Source organism: Arachis ipaensis, chromosome B7, assembly GCF_059453495.1.
Source record: "Arachis ipaensis isolate K30076 ecotype BB chromosome B7, ASM5945349v1, whole genome shotgun sequence".
In the NCBI taxonomy this organism is placed as follows: domain Eukaryota; kingdom Viridiplantae; phylum Streptophyta; class Magnoliopsida; order Fabales; family Fabaceae; genus Arachis; species Arachis ipaensis.
This window is the reverse complement of record NC_142442.1, coordinates 31,128,127-31,148,536: the sequence shown is the minus strand read 5'-3', so window position 1 is coordinate 31,148,536 and position 20,410 is coordinate 31,128,127. Positions and strand designations below refer to the sequence as shown.

At 37.0% G+C, this 20,410-nt stretch overlaps 1 protein-coding gene across 1 annotated transcript; it reads left to right on the top strand.

The window, feature by feature from the left end:
• The first annotated feature begins 4,669 nt into the window (after positions 1-4,669).
• Positions 4,670-6,601, top strand: LOC148550736 (uncharacterized). Its single transcript, XM_088494603.1, has 4 exons — positions 4,670-5,580; positions 5,780-5,865; positions 6,037-6,218; positions 6,401-6,601. Exons 1-4 carry the CDS (start codon positions 4,670-4,672, stop codon positions 6,599-6,601), a joined length of 1,380 nt encoding a protein of 459 aa, XP_088350729.1.
• The last annotated feature ends 13,809 nt before the right edge of the window (positions 6,602-20,410 follow it).

Genomic DNA, 20,410 nt, shown 5'->3' with positions numbered 1-20,410 from the left:
ATCTTGTGACTAATTTATGCGGCCTAATAAGTCCAGATTTTGAAAATTGGACTTGTAACTTAAATGCTTTCTGTGAATAAAATTGGGGTCAAAATCTTGTGACTAATTTAAACAGGTTTTGTGGCCAAAAGAAGAAACTAAGTGTTCAAATTGGTTGGTTTGCTAGTGAAAGCAAGAGTGAGAAGGAAAAGAGCCATGAGAGAGACATTTCTTCTATACTTGTATTTGAATGAGCTTCTGAATTCCATAGACAAATTAAAATAGAAATTATTTTCACAAAATATAGAGCATAGCTCATAATATATCAAGTTTCCTAAAAAGATTAGTAAATACATTCACTCAGTGTTAAGGAATTGAACTCCTTGGTTAGGAACAAGAGGATGGAGATATATTTCATTTCCAATGAGAATGTGTACAAGCTCAGAGAACTATACAATGCAATCAAATCCAAATCACAAACACCCTCTAAATGAATGTTGCACATAAATGAACCATGTCCAGATTGTTGAAGTTTTGTTCTAGTTCTATGGCTATAGCCTATAGCTCATAAATTAATAGTGTTGCTTATATGTTAAGTAAAGTAGAATCTCATTTCTTCACTCCAAGGTTCTTGGGTTTTGAATCTCTTCCATTCTTTGTTGAAGCAGCTGTCTTTTTAGTAACCCAACGCCTGAACACAAGACTCAGACCTTCTCCAGAAACATGTAACATAATGTGTAAAAAATTCATTAATCTAGCTTCAATTTGAAAGATAATATTGCAGTAATCAAAGTAGCAATCATGAAGTTATACCACTAGTCCTTCTATACACAGGAACATTCGTCACGAGTTCCTTAATATTCAATCTTCTGCACAATGATGTCGCAAAATTCATGGTTTTCACATTATATAGACACTAATTGAGATACACACATGCTGACTAAACAAGCTAGTCAATAATGCCTGGCTTGTGTGCTATAGTAACGAGTCAATGGAATTGAATCATGCGTACAACTATAAGACTTGACAATTTTGTTCATGTAATGACAACTCTAAATTATGTTATTAAGGTCAAAATTCAGTACTACAGCTGATAAAAGGAAAGCAAGTATACAAATGCATCAAATCCTTTTACACAGCTCACATATTACAAGTCGTTAGGCATTTGAAATGTAGTATGTCCAAGATCAGGGACGGATCCAAAAATGATATTATGAGGGGCCAATAATAAATATAATATTAAAAATTATGTAAAAATATTATATAATATAAAATGTATTATAAAAATATACGGATAGAGAATATATTTTAAAGTAAAAAAAATATGTGTATACTTTTTACTAATGAAGTGGTCGATTTTTCGTATCATAAAATTCACCGATAATAGAATTTGTGTCAAAATTTTCAACAATTTTCTTTTCAATATAATTAAAAGACAATTAGCAAAAAATTCATCTTTTATTTTGTTTCTAAGTTATTTTTCACAATATTTATAGTTGAAAAAGATCTCTTAATTGTAGCAGTTGAAACAGAGAAAATTAATACCAAACGAATAAAAAAACGGCCACAAGAAGGAAAAGAATTCACTTTATGAGATTTAAAAATTTTTATTTAATTAAAAAATATTAGTAATAATATCTTTTTTAGATTTTTTAATATTATTATTTATTTTTTAGATATTAAAATTTATTAATATTTAAATTAGACTGAACTTTTATTTATATTAGACTAAATACTAAATATTTTTTTAAAAAAAATTAAATTATACATAATAACTTATTACTATTAAAAAAAGTTGGGGGAGCCGAGGCCGCCACTCGCCCCTTATGTCCGTCCCTGTCCAAGATCGAAAGAGGAATAAAAGATAAATCAAGAAGAAGAGAAGTGACCGCCGTTCGAATGGTTGTTATTATTTTTTCTCGATGTAATTATTGTGACCCAAAACGCCATTTCATCATATGAAGGGAATTACCTTCATACCGGCGTGACCATGTCAATTAATATGTCATCCAAAGAATCGAAGTCCTCAAGTTCAGTGTTCTGGTTGAATGAAGGAGTAGCCTCATTCTGTTGGCTGGCAAAAGATGCATCAACTCTTTTATGCCAATGTTGTTATTTTGGTTTGAAGCATGTCCCAAGGAACATGTGTCTCCAACAGAAGAAAGGGGTGCATCTAAGTCCTCCTTATGTTGCTCCAAACTTTGCTGAGGGATGCTACATGAAGCCTCTATGATATTCCCAATTAGGCCTTCAGTCCTTGAAGAAAGATCAACCATAATGTTCCCAACATGAGAAGCGGAGGAGGAAAACTTCAAGTTACTCTGAGGCAGTTGAGAATTGTTGAAAGAATGACCCGAGGGCAAAGAGTTGACACGAACTCTGGATAACTTAGCTTTCATCTGTGTGGCTTCGCTACACGGATAATAATCCAGCAAATTAGGTGAACTAGTGATGCCAGTGTCGAATGAGTCTGCTCTCACATAAGCAGCTCCAAGAGGAGAATGATTTCTACATGCATTTAACTTATGAGAGTTGCTGGAAAATTTCCTTGTGACAGCGGATTATTACTTGTGAATCCAGATAAAAAATAATCACTTGACATCATCTGGATTCAACTGCCTAATACCAGTTGCATAGTTGTTCTGTTGAAAATGATAAAGTTCATTTGGTGCAGGAATTCTCTGCATAAAATTCTCTGCAACACAAAAATGTACACATCACATCAAAAGATGTAGAACAATCAACTTAACATGTTAAATGAACTAATTAAAATTGAACAATTGTCACCGAAAAACTCATGTTAAAATGCAAATTAAGGGCTATGATAAAGAGGGAATTTGAATTTTTACCTAAAGATGGCTTGCCCTTCAACATTCATCAGTTCAAGAAATTTTCTAGGAACAACCTCTGCAATAACAGTTAAAGAAACATCACATTTGGAATATACTACATAAAATTCCACGATGAGGTATCAAACTATTTCATCCAAGTGCCATGTTCTCCAGTCAAAGAAACAAAACTCACTATCAAGGCCAAGTTGATATACTGCAGCTTCGAATTTGCTACGCAGCTCTTCACCCCACACCAAACGAGGCTTCTTATGAGTACAAGCATTTTCATTCTCTTGTTCATTATCATCAGCATCTTCAGATTGTTCCTTCCTTTTTTTTATCCAATCTTTTATCATGGTTAGCACAATTTTCTGATGTAACTCCTTGAATGCCCTGTTCAGTCACATTGCAAGCCTTCTAATCGGATAGAGAGGCGCTTACTACTTACAGGTTTGGGCTGTGTTACAAAAGGAGGAGTTGTTTAGCTGGCTCATAGGTTGTTAGACCCTATTACTCACTGCATATAAATAGCTAGGTTATAGCTAGTTTAGGAAGGATATTATTCTGTTATGAACTCTGTTAGAAGTGGATAATCAATGAGAATCAATCTCTCTCTCTCTCTCTCTCTCTCTCTCTCTCTCTCTCTCTCTCTCTCTCTCCCTCCCTCTCTCTCTCTCTCTCTCTCTCTCTCTGAGTTGGTAGTTCCAACTGTGTAGAACCTTCTAGGGAGAGCTAATTGGCCATCCCTGTGTATCAATAAAGCTTGATCATTTTGCTATTGCTGGTCTTGTCAACTGGTATCTGAGCTTGAGGATCCCGTCACTGAATGGTGCAATCGAGATCGAGGAAAATGGAGACATGATTTGACACAATCGAGTCGTGCATGCAGGAGATGTTCCAATCGATGCAGGAGATGCTACAGCGCTTCAGTTCCCGAATGGATTCATTCGAAAATCGCGCGCCTAATCGGAACGAGCGTGGTTCACCGGGATCACACCTGGCCGTAGGCTCGTCGGCCGGAAGCCGCGGCGCGCCAGAGCAATGGAAAAAGCTGGAACTTCCAATCTTCCACAGAGATGAAGCGGTGTTTGGATTGAACGCATGGAGCAATTCTTCTTGCTGCGTGCAGTGCCAGAGGAGGAATGGCTCATGGTCGCCACCTTCGCAATGGAAGGAAGGGGGTTCATGTGGTTCAGGTGGTGGGAGGCGACGCTGCAGTGGCGGTTCCTCAGTGCGGCGCTGCTACAGCATTTTCAACTGGAACGACTGTAGAGCCCATATCAAGCGCTGTTGAAGCTAAAACAAACGAACTCGGTACGGGACTACGTTGACCAGTTCGTGCTTCATGCGCGTCCCCTTCGCGGAATTGTGCCAGAATTGCTAATGGACCTCTTCCTGAATGGGCTGAAACCAGAAGTAGAGGAAGAATGCAAATTGTTCCCACACCAGTCAGTGGACGGGCTAATGAAACTGGCACAGAAGGTAGAAAACCGCAATGCTGCCTTACGCGGGGTATCGTAACGCAGTAAACCACTGGCTCCCAACTTCGTCGCTACCAATTCAACCACCACCAAAGAGGCGCACCCCGCTACAGCGTTCAACTCTGCGGCAAGCAACGGCACGGAGTCGACGACAGATCCCTTGCGACGGCACGGGTTGAGGCATCTCAGCAACGAGGAGTATAGAGCGAAGCGCGCTAGGGGGAATGCTTTCTCTGTGATGAATTGTACACCGCAGATCACAATTGCAAGAATAAGGAGTTCAAGCTTTTAATCATGGAGTCAGACTTTGAAGCGGATTGGTTACAGCATGAGGCAGTTCCAGAAACAAGGGAGTAAGGACAATTGGAACTAAAATTCATGAACTTGAGTGAACATCACAAGTCAATCAAAGCCTGGGCAGAGATAAATGGCCGCCGTGTATGCATTCTCATAGATTGTGGAGCTTCGGACAACTTCGTGACACCGGAGATTGTCACCGAGTTGGGCCAAAGGATTGACAACACCCCTAAGTTCCAGGTCAGGGTAGCGAACAGCAGCAATAAAGGGGGACAAGGAAGGTGTTTGGGTGTCACTCTGCAATTCAAGGAAGTGGCGATCAAAGAAGACTTCTTCATCTTCCCAACTGACGAAGCGAAGTTTGTCCTGGGGCTGGCGTGGCTAGATAAGTTGGGAGACGTCATCGCAAACTTCAAAAAATTATGCCTTCGATTTCGGAATGGGGACAGCATGGTTACTTTGCAAGGGGACCAGGAGCTATGCTATGGAGGCATGCACCTTCAGTCTGCAGTTTTGTCCATTCAAGAAGGGGGAGAGGGATTTATGGTCCAGTTGTGGCCCATGTCTATGCAAACGGCTACTCTATCGCAGGTGCTGCTAGTGATTGAATCGGTGTTAGATTTTTATGCTAAGGTGTTTCAGACACTACCAGGGCTTCCACCACATGGTCGCCATGATCATGCCATTCCATTGAGTGAAGGAGCTTTAGTCCCGAATATAAGACCGTATCGTTACCCGCACCATCAGAAATCAGTGATTGAACAAATGGTGCGAGAAATGCTGGCCTCAGGGATAATTCGGACAAGCTCCAGCCCCTACGCTAGCCCAATATTGTTGGTGAAGAAAAAAGACAGCAATTGGAGATTTTGTGTCGATTACAGGGCGTTAAACCGTATTACGGTGCTGGATAAATTTCCTATCACCGTCATTGATGAGCTACTCGATGAATTGGCAGGAGCTGCAGTTTTCTCTAAGTTGGATTTAAAATTAAGGTACCACCAAATTTGGATGAGGGATCAAGACATCCACAAGACCACCTTCCGCACTCATGAGGGCCATTATGAGTTTCTAGTCATGCCCTTTGGCTTGACCAACGCCCCTAGCTCCTTCCAAGACTTGATGAATGAAATTCTTAAGCCTCTATTGTGGAAATTTGTCTTGTTTTTTTTTTTATGATATCATCATCTATAGTCAGGATATGGCGAGCCATGCCCTTCACCTCCAACAAGTTTTCCAAATTTTAATGGAGAATCAACTGGTGTTGAATGAGAAGAAATGTACATTCACAGTGAGCTCGGTGGAATACTTGGGTCATGTTGTCTCGGCACAAGGAGTCTCGGCGGATCCTAACAAAATCACAGTGATGATAGAGTAGCCGGTGCCTACGGACCAGCGGGCTTTACGGGGATTCTTGGGCCTTACCGGCTATTATAGGCATTTTGTGCAAGGCTATGAGGTGATCGCCAAGCCGTTGAAGGAGTTGACAAAGCAAAATGCGTTTGAATGGAATGACAAGGCCCAAGAGACTTTCGAGAGTGTGAAGAGGCTGATAGCAGACCTACCGACTCTAGCAGTCTCAGATTTCAATCAAGACTTTGTGGTGGAACTGATGCATCGAGTGAGGGGTTGGGTGAGGTGCTGTCCCAGCAAGGCAGACCAATAGCATTCCTAAGCCAAGCACTGTCTCCAAGGGTCCGGCAAAAATCTGCATATGAGAGGGAGTTGATAGCCATTGTCTTCGCTGTCCAAAAGTGGCGGCATTACTTGTTGGGTCACCATTTTATTGTTTTCACATATCAATGAAGTCTGAAGTTTCTCACAGACCAGCGACTCATGGACTCAGCTTACTTAAAGTGGACTACTAAATTGTTAGGCTTGGATTTTGAGATTCGATACAGGCCAAGCCTTGAGAATAAGGCAGCAGATGCATTGTCACGGCAAATAATGGCAAGGGAAATCTCGATGGTGCACATGAATCTCTGGGAAACGGTGGAAGAGGAGGTGTACGACTAAGAGCTACAAAAGATTGTGGTCGCCTTGCAACAAGGGCTGGATGACTATTTGGGGTATTCCCTACACAAGGGTCGGCTGTTTTATCAAGGGAGCGCAGTGTTGCCAGAAAATTCTTCTCAGATCCCACTTTTGCTGGCTGAATCCCAAGATAGTGGGGTGGCTGGACATTTAGGCTTCTTTCGAACCTATAAGAGGCTGGCAGCAGCGGTTCATTGGTGCGACATGAGGCAACGGATCAGGGATTATGTTGCGGGCTGCTACTCTTGCCAGCAAAACAAGCATGCAACGATGAAACCGGCGGGGCTGTTGCAGTCCCTACCAGTCCCGGAGAGAGTTTGGGAGCATGTTACGATGGATTTTGTGGCAGCATTGCCAAAATCCAAAGGCATGGACACTATCCTGGTGGTGGTCGATCGGTTAACCAAATATGCTCACTTCATCCCCCTAGCTAACCCATTTTCAGCCAAGGAGGTGGCACTAGCCTTTATTAGGGAGGTGGTAAAACTACACAGGTTTCCCAAGTCAATCATATCAGATAGGGATACGGGGTTCATGAGTAAGTTTTGGTCCGAACTATTCCAAGCCACAGGGACAAAATTGAAGTACAGCACGACATTTCATCCGTAAACCGATGGCCAAACTGAAGTGGTGATTCGCTGTTTGGAGACTTATTTGCGTTGTTTTGTGGGGGGCTACCTAAAAAAATGGTTGGAGTGGCTACCATGGGCGGAGTTTTGGTTTAACACCTCCTACAATGCCTCAGCCCAAACTACTCCATTTCAAGCACTTTATGGTGTGCTAGCATCTGTTCTTTTCCGTGGAGAGACGTTTCCATCACATGTTGAGGAGGTGGCAGCATTGACCGCAGCCAGGGATGCGGTGTTGGCAGAGCTGAAGACACACTTCGTGCAGGCGCAACGGCGGATGAAACAAGCAGCAGATAGGCATCAAAAGGATGTCGAGTTCAAGCCGGGTGAGTGGGTTTATTTGAAAATGCAACCTTATCGGATGCGGACACTAGTGAGGAGGGTTAATAAGAAGCTAAGCCCTCGTTACTATGGACCATTTGAGGTGGTTGAGAGGATAGGGGCAGTGACATACAGGTTAGCCATGCTTCAAGGGTGCAGACTCCACCCGGTCTTCCATGTTAGCAAGTTGAAAAAGGCCATTCCGCCGCAGCAGCAAGTACAGACGCTTCCACTGGGGTCGGCTAAGAATGGCAAGTTGGTGATGCTTCCATCTTGGATTGTGGCATCGCGAACCGTAGAGGATGGGGCCTTGGAGTATTTGGTGCGCTGGGTGGGCCCCTCTCCTTGTGAGGACAGTTGGGAGCGGGCGGCGACGTTGCGGGCCACCTTTCCGGAGTTCCACCTTGAGGACAAGGTGGTTGTCCGAGGGGGGAAGTATTGATAGAGAGGCACCTACTACTAATAGGTTTGGGCTGTGTTACAAAAGAAGAGGTAAGTAGAGGTCAAGGAGGAGTTGTTTAGCTGGCTGATAGGTTGTTAGACCCTATTACTCACTGCCTATAAATAGCTAGGTTATAGTTAGTTTAGGGAGGATATTATTCTGTTATGAATTCTGTTAGAAGTGGAGAGAATCTCTCTCTCTCTCTAAGTTGGTAGTTCTAACTATGTAGAACCTTTTAGGGAGAGCTAATTAGCCATCCCTGTGTATCAATAAAGCTTGATCATTCTGCTATTGCTAGTCCTATCATAATCCTTGGAATCAACCTTCTTTCGAAATACATGTCTCCATATGATCTGAAATTCTTCCATTCTAACTGGTTTTAGCAATAGTCACATTCCTCATTCACAACACCCTTCTTCACCAAATTTGGCTCCTTGTGTTCTATCACCACTACATAATCACAAATTAAATGTATCATTGATTGGATGTTGGGACAAATTGAATTTTAGAATTTGGATGAAAATTAGGAGAAAGAAAGTGTTTTGAGATCTTACTTATAACTGGTAGGTCCATCTCAAGTCCCACTAGTTCAACAAGCTTAAAGCCATCAATGTGTGGCATATGTACATCGCTTATAAACAAGATCAATTTTTTTTTTTTTTGTTTTCCCTTAGCATCTCTATCGCCTTCCTTGATTGAGTTGTAGCTGTGACTGCAACAACAACCACAAAGAATCAGACATCGAAAATCTTGAAAGAAAAAAAAAAGAACTCTATAAAATGGAGAAACAATTCTTGTAAAGAAAGTGTGCAAAACTACGAAGTGAAAACGCATTATATAACGAGTTTGCATGATTGACCGGCAACGGCAAGAACACGCATACCCACCGAAAAAGGTCCTGAAAGAGGTTCTTTGGAACCACCATGTTGACCCTTTTGGTCGTTCACCATCATCATCATCCTTGATTCCTATTGGAAAAGGAAGCTACTTTTTTTTTAACCACACACTCAATAGTCAATTCTAAGTTCTAGTCCAAGACTCCAAGTCGCAACACGGAAATGGATCCTCTCAATTTTTTTTAACACTTGAGAGAATAAAGTGTGATCTCTCACTATTAATTTTATAAGTGGAATAAAAAATAAATATAAGAGAGAGAACAATAAAGAGTAAGATTAAATAATTGACACCATCTAATTTTTTATCTATTGGAGAGAATTCACTTCCGTCGCAACACGAATGTTTCTGAATTCCGTGTTAATTTTTGTAATAAAAAAAGAGGTTGAGTAATATTAACTTAAAAATATGGTAGAAGTAAAAAAAAATATAACTATTTAATATTTTCTCTTAAAAATATATAATAAGAAATCATATTATATTTAAAAATACTATACTCGAATATTATAAAAAATTTGCTTATTTAGTATTGTAAATTGTTATAAATTTTTAATATTTTAAAAATTAAAATATAAACAATTTATTTTATTATATAAATATATTGAATAACATCTTAAAAATAATATACGTGGTAGGAAACTTTTTTTATATCAAATAATTCTAATATAACGTCTATTAAAAATAAGTTTTTATTGAGTTTAAATTTTAATTTTTTTGTTGAGTTTAAAATATTTTTGTTTTTAAGAATTTCAAATATTTTTTTATATTAATATTGACTACAATATTACTTATGAAATGTTGGTTCTCAATTTTTTAAAATAAATTATATATTTGTATTTTTTTGGAATTTTTTTCTCTTATTTTCACTTTTTTATACAAAAGATCTTTTCTTTTATTAAAAAATTAATTTTTTCATAAAGATATTTCTTAGGCAAAGAAAGAGGAAGAAAAAGAAACATAAATACTTTGTAAGGGAGACTGAAATTGAGAAATAGAAATTAAAAATAAAAAATTGAGAGACAAACTAAATTATGTCTCTGTATTATGTTTATGTAGAACCTTAAAAAAACAAGAACGATGGACCAAACCCATCATTTTCCCTTCATTTCCTTCCCTTTCAACAATGCGCACAAACACACACTCTAAAATCATCGTAGACATACAAACACGGCTAACATTTCACCCCTCCTCACCGTCATATATGTCTCCCTTCCCTCCTCATGTCACTTCTTCAACAATAATTTCATACACTTTTATTTTAATTAATTTCACTACTCTTCTTCTATTCCAACTCTATTATACCCTATCAAGTGTGTTCTCTTATATTGGTATTATTCCAAAACTCCATTAAAGTAGTCTAAGCTTGAGGAAGAAAAAAATCACTTTTAATTCAAGTATAACCAATTACTAAGACATTAAGATACTAAAAAAAACCGCTAATAAACCACTATTTTATGGTTTATCTTGTGCTCAATTGAGTGTTTTTTATCAACTCTTTATCCACTTATTCATATTATTTGCATGGTTTTACATTTGCCTTCCTAATTATGTGCTTTGATTGAAAACATGCTTCTTTGGCCTTAAGTTCCCTATGTTTAATCCTCTCTTATTACCATTAGATGCATTGATATGTGTGTTAAGTGATTTTAGAGATTACAGGACAGGAATAGCTCAGATGATGGAAAGGAAGCATGCAAAAGTAGAAGGAATACAAGAAGTTGGAGAAATTGCTAAGCTGTCCAGCTTGACCTCTTCACACTCAAACGGCTATAACTTTAGCTACAGAGATCCAAATGATGCGGTTCTAGTTGCGTTGGAAAGCTAATATCCGGGGCTTCGATTTGATATATAATATGCCATAGTTTCTCTGACGATAGGCGACGCGAACGCGTGCTCCACGCGGATGCGTCGCAGTGGCGAAAATCAGCGTGGCAGATTTCTTCTCCAGTGATTTCTGGGCTATTTTCGACCCAGTTTGTGACCCAGAAAACACAGATTAGATGCTATAAAGTAGAAGAATCCATTCATTCATATACATCAGCTCACAACACACAGTTTTAGGTTTTAGATGTAGTTTTTAGAGAGAGAGGTTCTCTCCTCTCTCTTAGGATTTAGGATTTAGATTTTTAGAATTAGGATTCCTCTCAGTTTATGGTTATTTCTCAATTTCAGGTTCAATGTTCTTCAATTTATATTTCTCTTCTACTTTTAGATACTCTAATACTTTTATCTGTTAATTACTTATGTTGTCCATTTGATTTATGAATCTTTCCATGTTAGGACTTAAATTTATGTTTAAATGCAATTTGAGGTATTTCAGATTTATGATTATTTTATTCTATTTAAGATTGCTTTTAATTTAATTTAGATAATTTCTTCCTTTTGGCTCTGGTTAAGTAATTGGTGATGCTTGAGTTCACAAATAAAGCAGTGGTTGAAATTAGAATTCTTTAAGAATTAATTCGAGTTCCAATAACTCTAACCTTTCCCAAGGAAAAACTAGGACCTGAGGAATCAAAATTAATTCATCCACTTAATTTACCTTCATAGTTAGAGGTTAACAAAGTGGGAGAAAAATTTAATTCTCATCACAATTGATAAGGATAACTAGGATAGGACTTCCAGTTCTTATACCTTGCCAAGAGATTTTATTATTGTTAATTTATTTTAGTTATCATTTAAATTACCTGTCCCTTATTTTTAAAAAATCCCAATTTACAAAACTCATAACCAATAATAAGAACATACTTTCCTGCAATTCCTTGAGAAGACGACCCGAGGTTTAAATACTTCGGTTATCAATTTTAAAGGGGTTTGTTACTTGTGACAACCAAAACGTTTGTAAGAAAGGACTTTTGTTGGTTTAGAAGCCATACTTGCAACGGAAATTTATTCTGAATTCTAGATCACGCAAAAGTTCTCTCTTCAAAATGGCGTCGTTGCTGGAGAATTGCAAACGTGTGCCTTATTATTGGTTATTGTAAATATTTGCTTTTTGCTTGTTTATTTGTTTTTATGTTTGTTTTTGTTTTTGCTTTTTTCGTAAATTAAGAGGTTATTGGTTTTTATTTAGTTATTAAAAAAATTTTAAAAATTTGTTCTTGGTGTTCATCTTGATCTTCAAGTTGTTCTTCGTGTTCATCTTTACCTTCAAGTTGTTCTTAATTGTTTTCTTCGTTTTGATCTAAAAATTTTAAGTTTGGTGTCATTTTATTGTTTTTCTCTTTCCTCATTAAATTCAAAAATTCAAAATTTAAAACTCAAATTTAAAATTTCAAATTTCAAAATTTAAAATTTCAAAATTTAAATTTCAATATTCAAATCTTTTCAAAAATCATATCTTTTTCAAAATCTTATCTTATCTTATTTCAAAAATCAAATTTCAAAATTCAATATTTAAATTCCAAATTTCAAAATTTAGTTTTTAATTTCAAAATTTAAATTTCAATAACCTTTTAATTTAAAATTTATTTTTATTTTCGTTTTTAATTTTTATTTACTATTATGAGTTCTCACTCCTCTCGCTTTGAGTTTGGTTCCAATGTTGTTGCAAGGAATGGAAATTATAACAGGAACATGCATCAAGGTCAAAACAATCAGAGATGGAAGGAGCCACGAGAATCTGATCAACCCTTTAGGCAACAACACCCTCCAAGATACCATGGACCACGACCATTCCACAATGCATGTCAAAACAACAGTTATGGTGGACCCTTCCGTGACAACCAACAACCACCAAACTACTATGGTCAAGAGCCATTCCAGGGAGCATACCAAGATGATGAATATGGTGAACCCCCTTGTAATTACCAACAAGGCCCACCACATGAATATGAACCGCCTCCTCAACATACTTTTGGACCACCATACTCACAAGTCCTTCATCACCAAACACCACCATATGACCCTAATCCTTATCCACCACACCAACCACCTTATCCACCACACCCAGAACCACCACCTCAATATTCACCATCTCCATATCCTTATCAAGAAGAACCAACTTCCTATTATGAACCCTTTCTCCATAATAATGAACCCTCCTATCCACCCCAACCTCCATTGGATAACAGCGCCCTTAGTGTTATTCTTCAAGGGCAAGAAAAGATGAATAAGAGTGTGCTAAATTTCACGGCCGCCTTAGACGAGTTAGTAAAAATAATAGCCTCCCGACATCTGGGAACTCAAAATGCTCCCATGGCTGCATGTGGAGAATCAAAAGAAGAGCGTAGCATGAAGGAGACACTAGAAACTTCGATGGATAATGAAGAACATAGCTTTGTATTGGAACAAGTGGAGGAAGCCATGATAGTTGTAGAGGAGAAGTGATTGAAGACCTGGGAGATGCTGAACCTCCATGGGAAAGTCAAGACATAGAGCCTCCTTCCAAGACGGTTGCATTTGATGTTGAGGAGGGTGTACAACCTCCAAGGCATGTCATGGTTAAGGACTTGGAAGAGGTTGATCAAGAGATGGAGATTTAAGAAAAAGAGGCACAACCTCCCATGCCCTTGGAGAGCAATGAAGAAGAGATTGAATTGGAAGAGAGCTACCAAGAGGAAGATGTTGATATTGAAGAAACTTGCAAAGAGGTGAAAGTTGTCAGAGAAGAGCACAAGGGAGTGGAGCCTGCAAATTCGTTAGAAATACCTCCCCCTAAGTTGCCATCATCCTTCACAACATTCAAGTGGGTAAAATTCATATCCCTTAACTTTCTAATTCCACTTGAATATGGGCTACTGGAGTCGGATGGTCAACTTAGAGCTCTTTGTGGCATTAAGAGTAAGAGAAAGATGGTTAGTGGTTTGAGTTGTCTAGCAAGGTTCAACATGGTTGTGTTCTCAAAGTTTAAATGCAAAGGTTGGTGTAAAGCTCAACTGAATGGGTCTAGGAAGTTGTTTGGCCGCTTTAGTGAGAATTCAGATTGCTTGCTACCCAGATGGGATCATAATGAACAACAAGAAAACGGGTGCAAAAGCAAGATTTGGGACCCCGGAATTCATTCTGGCAATCAACACTCTTGGGGCCTTGTCACGTGCTTCAACTTGCTTGAAGGCTTTCTGCGCCTCATTTGGGATCCTAGAGGCCATTGGAATCACAAACATTGGTGAGGATTCCTGGATGAATACAAGCATAAGCCACCATAACAGGGAGCTCACCAAATGTCCAACTTAAGGACTTTAACTAAAAGTGCTAGGTGGGAGACAACCCACCATGGTATGATCGTTCCTGTTTCAGTTTTATTTCATTTTATCTGTTTTTATATTATATTATTTTCATTGAACCTGAATACTATTCATAGCATTTGCATCAGCACTGCATACTGCATTAATAAAAAAAAACGAACGCGACGCGGCAGCGTCGTTGACGCGTCCGCACTCAGTGCATTAGGAGAAAAGAAAAGTGAACAGAGAGTCACGCGAGAGCGTGGCTGGAGGTGTGCCTTTGGCACAAATTGATCCACTCGTCCGCGTCATGTGGAAAATATACCTCCCACGCGTCCGCGTCACCCACGCGAACGCGTGGCTCTGTAAAATCGACGTAAAGGGGTGCATGGCAGAGAGTTATGATGGAGCTGGGCTGGACTCGTACTAGAAGCACAAGCCCTATCACGCGACCGCGTGCCCCACGCATTCGTGTCATTTTTAAAAGAAAGGCCATTCACGCGATCGCGTCAACCACGCGACTGCGTCACCCAAAAATTTGGCGAAAAGAGTTTTGAACAGAGAGTTGTGCGAGCGCGATGCTGCCCTCGCACCAGTAGCACAAAACGAGTCACGCGTCCGCGTGACCGACGCGACCGCATCGATTCATATAAGCGCAATTCGCGCGAACGTGTACCCCACGCGTCCGCATCGCCCACGTCGCACAACTTATCCAGATCAGCGCCAATTATCTTATCTTTTCTTTTCTAATCCTAATTTCTTCTATCTTTTCTTCTTTCTTTATTACTTTATTTCTTTCACTTCTCATTCTTCTTATCTTTCTTTTTATTTTACTTAATTTATTTGCATATTTCATTCATTGCATTTTAATTTTGTGCATATTTTTATTTTTCTTTTCTAAATTTCTTATTTTACCATTGGTGTTAAATGTTTTTATTCAACTGTTGCATCTTTTCTTGAATTATTTTGGTGCTAAGTGACTTATTTTACACTATGGGATGATATTAATTATCTACCAATGCCAATCTTTTATGATACTTGCACTTCATTTGCATTGACATGAACTTATATTGATATTTTCATTACCCACACTCCTCCCTTTTGTTGTAAATTTTGCCCCACTGGTATGCCATGTGCTTCTATTATTTTCTCACGTACATGTTGAAGCTTCCATGTAAATGAGACCCTTATCAGTTGGCATTAACCCACCCATACTTCATTTATTTTCTTATCTTTATTTCTGGGTTACTGTTCTTCTTTTTCTCTTCTTTCAGGCTGGCCACCGAAGACGGAAAAAGGGAGAAACCTCTAAAAAGGGAGACAAACAAGTCCATCTGCACAATCCTTGAAGAAAAGCATCAGTTGGAACAACCCGTCCACCTGCACATCTCAGCATGCACCGAGAACGGTGCAATCTTTAAGTGTGGGGAGGTCGATACCGATCTCCATGGGTTAGTTACCTTCTTCTCAACACCAATGTTTTATTTTCTCTGTTAATTTATTGTTGCATTTGCATATGTAATTGCATGTTTGTTTGATTTTATGCATTTAGTTACTACTTGGTTGAAGTAATATTTTCTTTTTCAAGAAATTTTTATAGTATTTCACTAATTTAAATTGAAAAAATTTTTTTGTGTTAAACTTGTTTGAAGTTGTATTTGGAACATGGTTTTTGAGTCAAAGAACACACAACCCGTGAGACTTTGAGCTTATTTACATGGTTACATTATTTAACCATAAATATTTTATTCTTGTGTATTTTCTTCTCTATAATTGCAATCTTTGCTTTGTTCTATTCTATATGTCCATTATTTAATGTATTTACATGCTTGCATATGATTGAGGCCATTATTTGTTATTAGCTCACTTATCCCAAATAAGCATACCTTTTACATCACCCTTGTTAGCCACTTTGAACTTTTTAACCCCCTTCTATTTCATAACCACATTACTAGCCTTAAGCAGAAAAACAAAATAAAAATCTCAAGTTGAATCCTTGGTTAGTTTAAGATAGATATTGTGTACAATTTAAGTGTGGGAAATTTTATGGGAACATGAGATGATATGAAAAAGTAGGGAATTAAACTGAATAAGTTATTTGAAAATTTGGGAAGCATGCTCATGCGAAATCAAAATAATTAAATTACCATGTGCATTAAAAAAAATATATTAAGTAATTAAATAAGGGGATACAAAAAAAAAGAGAAAGAAAAATAAATATTACCCCAAATGCAAAATAAAAAGAATCAATGCACATGGGACAAAATTCAAAAATAAGTTTGATACATGAGCATGTAATACAAAAGTAGAAAAAATTTGGGTAGCTAGGTAAAGCATTTTAAAATTATATAAAGTATGTATATGTTAGGTGAGATCTTAGACTAATCAAGGATTCACTTTATAAAGCTCACTTGGCCATACATATATCCTCACCCTTACCTTAGCCCCATTACAACCTTGAAAAGACCTCATAATGTTTGCATTGGTACATTAAATTTTTGTTGATTGATTAGATGAAGAACAAAGTTTAGAAAGCATGACTAGAGAAGAGTAGAGAGTGAATTACCCTATACACTTGAGAGACTAGAATGATATACACTACCAGTAAGGGTTCAATGCTTGATTCTATGTTCTCTGCTTTCATGAGCTATCTTCTTACAAGTTTACTTGTCCTTTATTGTATGATTTAAATTAGTGAAATCTGATTTATGTTTGTCTTGAAGAGCTTATTTACTTTTAATCAAGTAGGTAGAAACATTTTTGCATATAGTTGCATTCACATAGATAGGTTGCATTTCTACATTCTACCATCTCTCTTCACTCTCTTATAGCTTCTCTTGAGCTTAGCATGAGGACATGCTAATGTTTAAGTGTGGGGAGGTTGATAAACCACTATTTTATGGTTTATCTTGTGCTCAATTGAGTGGTTTTTATCAACTCTTTACCCAATTATTCATACTATTTGCATGGTTTTACATTTGCCTTCCTAATTATGTGCTTTGATTGAAAACATGCTTCTTTGGCCTTAAGTTCCCTATGCTTAATCCTCTCTTATTACCATTATATGCCTTGATATGTGTTAAGTGATTTCAGAGATTACAGGGCAGGAATGACTCAGAGGATGGAAAGGAAGCATGCAAAAGTGGAAGGAATACAAGAAGTTGGAGAAATTGCTAAGCTGTCCAGCTTGACCTCTTCTCACTCAAACGGCTATAACTTTAGCTACAGAGGTCCAAATGACGCGGTTTTAGTTGCGTCAGAAAGCTAACGTCTGGGGCTTCGATTTAATATATAATATATTATAGTTTCTCTGACGCTAGGTGACGCGAACGCGTGCTCCACGCGGACGCATCGCAGTGGCAAAAATCAGCGTGGCAGATTTCTTCTACAGCGATTTCTGGGCTATTTTCGACCCAGTTTGCGGCCCAGAAAACACAGATTAGAGGCTATAAAGTGAGAGAATCCATTCATTCATATACATCAGCTCACAACACACAGTTTTAGCTTTTAGATGTAGTTTTTAGAGAGAGAGGTTCTCTCCTCTTTCTTAGGATTTAGGATTTAGATTTTTAGAATTAGGATTCCTCTCAATTTATGGTTATTTCTCAATTTCAGGGTCAATGTTCTTCAATTTATAGTTCTCTTCTACTTTTAGATACTCTAATACTTTTATCTGTTAATTACTTATGTTGCCCATTTGATTTATGAATCTTTCCATGTTAGGACTTAAATTTATGTTTAAATACAATTTGAGGTATTTCAAATTTATGATTGTTTTATTCTATTTAAGATTGCTTTTAATTTAATTTAGATAATTTCTTCCTTTCGGCTCTAGTTAAGTAATTGGTGACGCTTGAGTTCTCAAATAAAGCAGTGGTTGAAATTGGAATTCTTCAAGAATTAATTCGAGTTCCAATAACTCTAACCTTTCCCAAGGAAAGACTAGGACCTGAGGAATCAAAATTAATTCATCCACTTAACTTACCTTCATAGTTAGAGGTTAACAAAGTGGGAGAAAAATCCAATTCTCATCACAATTGATAAGGATAACTAGGATAGGACTTCCAGTTCATATACCTTGCCAAGAGATTTTATTATTGTTAATTTATTTTAGTTATCATTTAAATTACATGTCCCTTATTTTTAAAACCCCCAATTTACAAAACTCATAACCAATAATAAGAACATACTTCCCTGCAATTCCTTGAGTAGACGACCCGAGGTTTAAATACTTCGGTTATCAATTTTAAAGGGGTTTGTTACTTGTGACAACCAAAACGTTTGTAAGAAAGGACTTTTGTTGGTTTAGAAGCTATACTTGTAACGAGAATTTATTCTAAATTCTAGATCACGCAAAAGTTCTCTCTTCAACCACTCTCCTTGCTTGTTGGAACCTGGAGTAGAAGTTCCTCTCTTGAATTTTTGTCTGTGAATAAATTTTGTATCTATGATTAAATTTTAGCATTTACATCATTTTTATGATTATTGAAAATAATTTTATAATTTATTATTTAGTTATTTACTAACTTATTTATCAATATGATATTTTTGTTAAATATTTTACAAAAGAAATCCCGCTTGAGACATAATATTTTGCGTTGAAATGAATGAAGTTATCATTTGTGAAATTAAACTACAATGTAAATATTATCTTGCATATACACTTTGAATGTAAAGTTAGTATTGTATTGATGATGCATTTATTGATTTGTTTGGCAATTTTTAGTTTGATCATAATTTGTATGTCAAAATATTTTAGAAGGTTCTACGATAGAAACTACAGCTAGTGGCAGTAAGCGCTAGATTTTGTGCACCTTGTCAATATATAATTGTATTTTTAGAACCATATGAGATAAAATGGTTCCTGTCTGTTTTATGTCCACAAAACCAGTAGAACATGTCTGTTTCAGAACTCACACAAAGGAAAATAACCTAAATGTGATTTCTGTCTTTTATTTTGACTTTTCTAGATTGGATAACCTTCCGCGTATATTGTTATAAATAAAGAAGTTTGAATGTTTGATATTTATAATTAATTATCATTGTGTTTGAGTATACTTTTGTTACTATTTTTAAAGTGGGTTTATGTTAACCAAGGGTTTATTAATTATACAACGGTCTCTTGTTGGGCTATAGATGTTCTGTTTACTCACTGAGTTACAAAACTCACTCTGTCGTTCTTTCATCTTTGTTTAAATATGGGTCTTGATCTTAATCCAACTTCATTAGTTCCGCTCTAGTTTTGTTTGTGTTGGTGAGCCCTTTACTGTTTAAGGGCTTGATGTTTTAAATATGAGGTTGAGAATGTGTTGCCTTTTAGTATAATTGAAAATTCTATTTGTTCTATTTTCTGTAATATCAATTTCTAAGGCTTGCTTAGGAAGATTTTCCTAACCGTCAGTTACGACCAGATTGGGTCGTGACAGTTTAGTGCAAAGACTAAGTTATGTCTTTGTATCTTACTTGATTTCAGATAAATACGAAGATGAAAAAATTATTTACAAAAATATCCTTAATTATTAAAAAATATTGTTAAAGTTTTCATCCCCGTATCTAGAACAAACAGATTAAAATAGAGAGAGAGACTTGCTTAGCTAGATAGCTTGCTACTGTTTCTTCTTCTTCTTCTTCTTTGTATGTTTTAGGGTTAAGTACGATTTTATGTTTTTTTTCGTCCCCAACATTTTAAAATTGTCATTTTTACTTAAATCTTACATTTTTGGACCAAATTACCCATAATAAAAAATTATAAAATAAAATAAAAAGAAAAAATAAGAAAAAGAAAGTGTTTTTGCTCCTGCAAATGGGGAAGAGAAGAAGAAGAGGGAAGGAAAGAAGAAGTTGTACACGATCCACCTCTGCCTCTGCTTTCATCGCCACCTCCGTACAATTTTGGTCCCTAAGGTAATGACGATTTTAAAACCAAGTTAAACTTTAGAAACGATTTTGTATGCAAAAAAAGATTGGAGACAAAAAACATTTTCAACCTATACCTTAGAAACCAAAATCATACTTAATCCTAAATTTTACTTTTAATAAAAAGGTAGACTCTACTCTCATTTCACGAGCACCTGCACCAAAAGCAAATGAGCCACAACCACATCCACATAAGGATTAGCTTCCTAACATTTCTTAATGCATTACCAATCCTTCTCCATGGCGTTTGTTTTATTCTCTTTTCCTATATTCTTTTTTTTTTAGCATTGTTCTCTAATTTCATATATTTTTTTAGATTATTGTTACAGAATTGATCCAAAGTTGGAGAGAGAGGATTTAATTTTTGAATTATTCCCTTCTCCAATGTCTTCAAGAATAAGCACAAATTAAACAAAATACATAT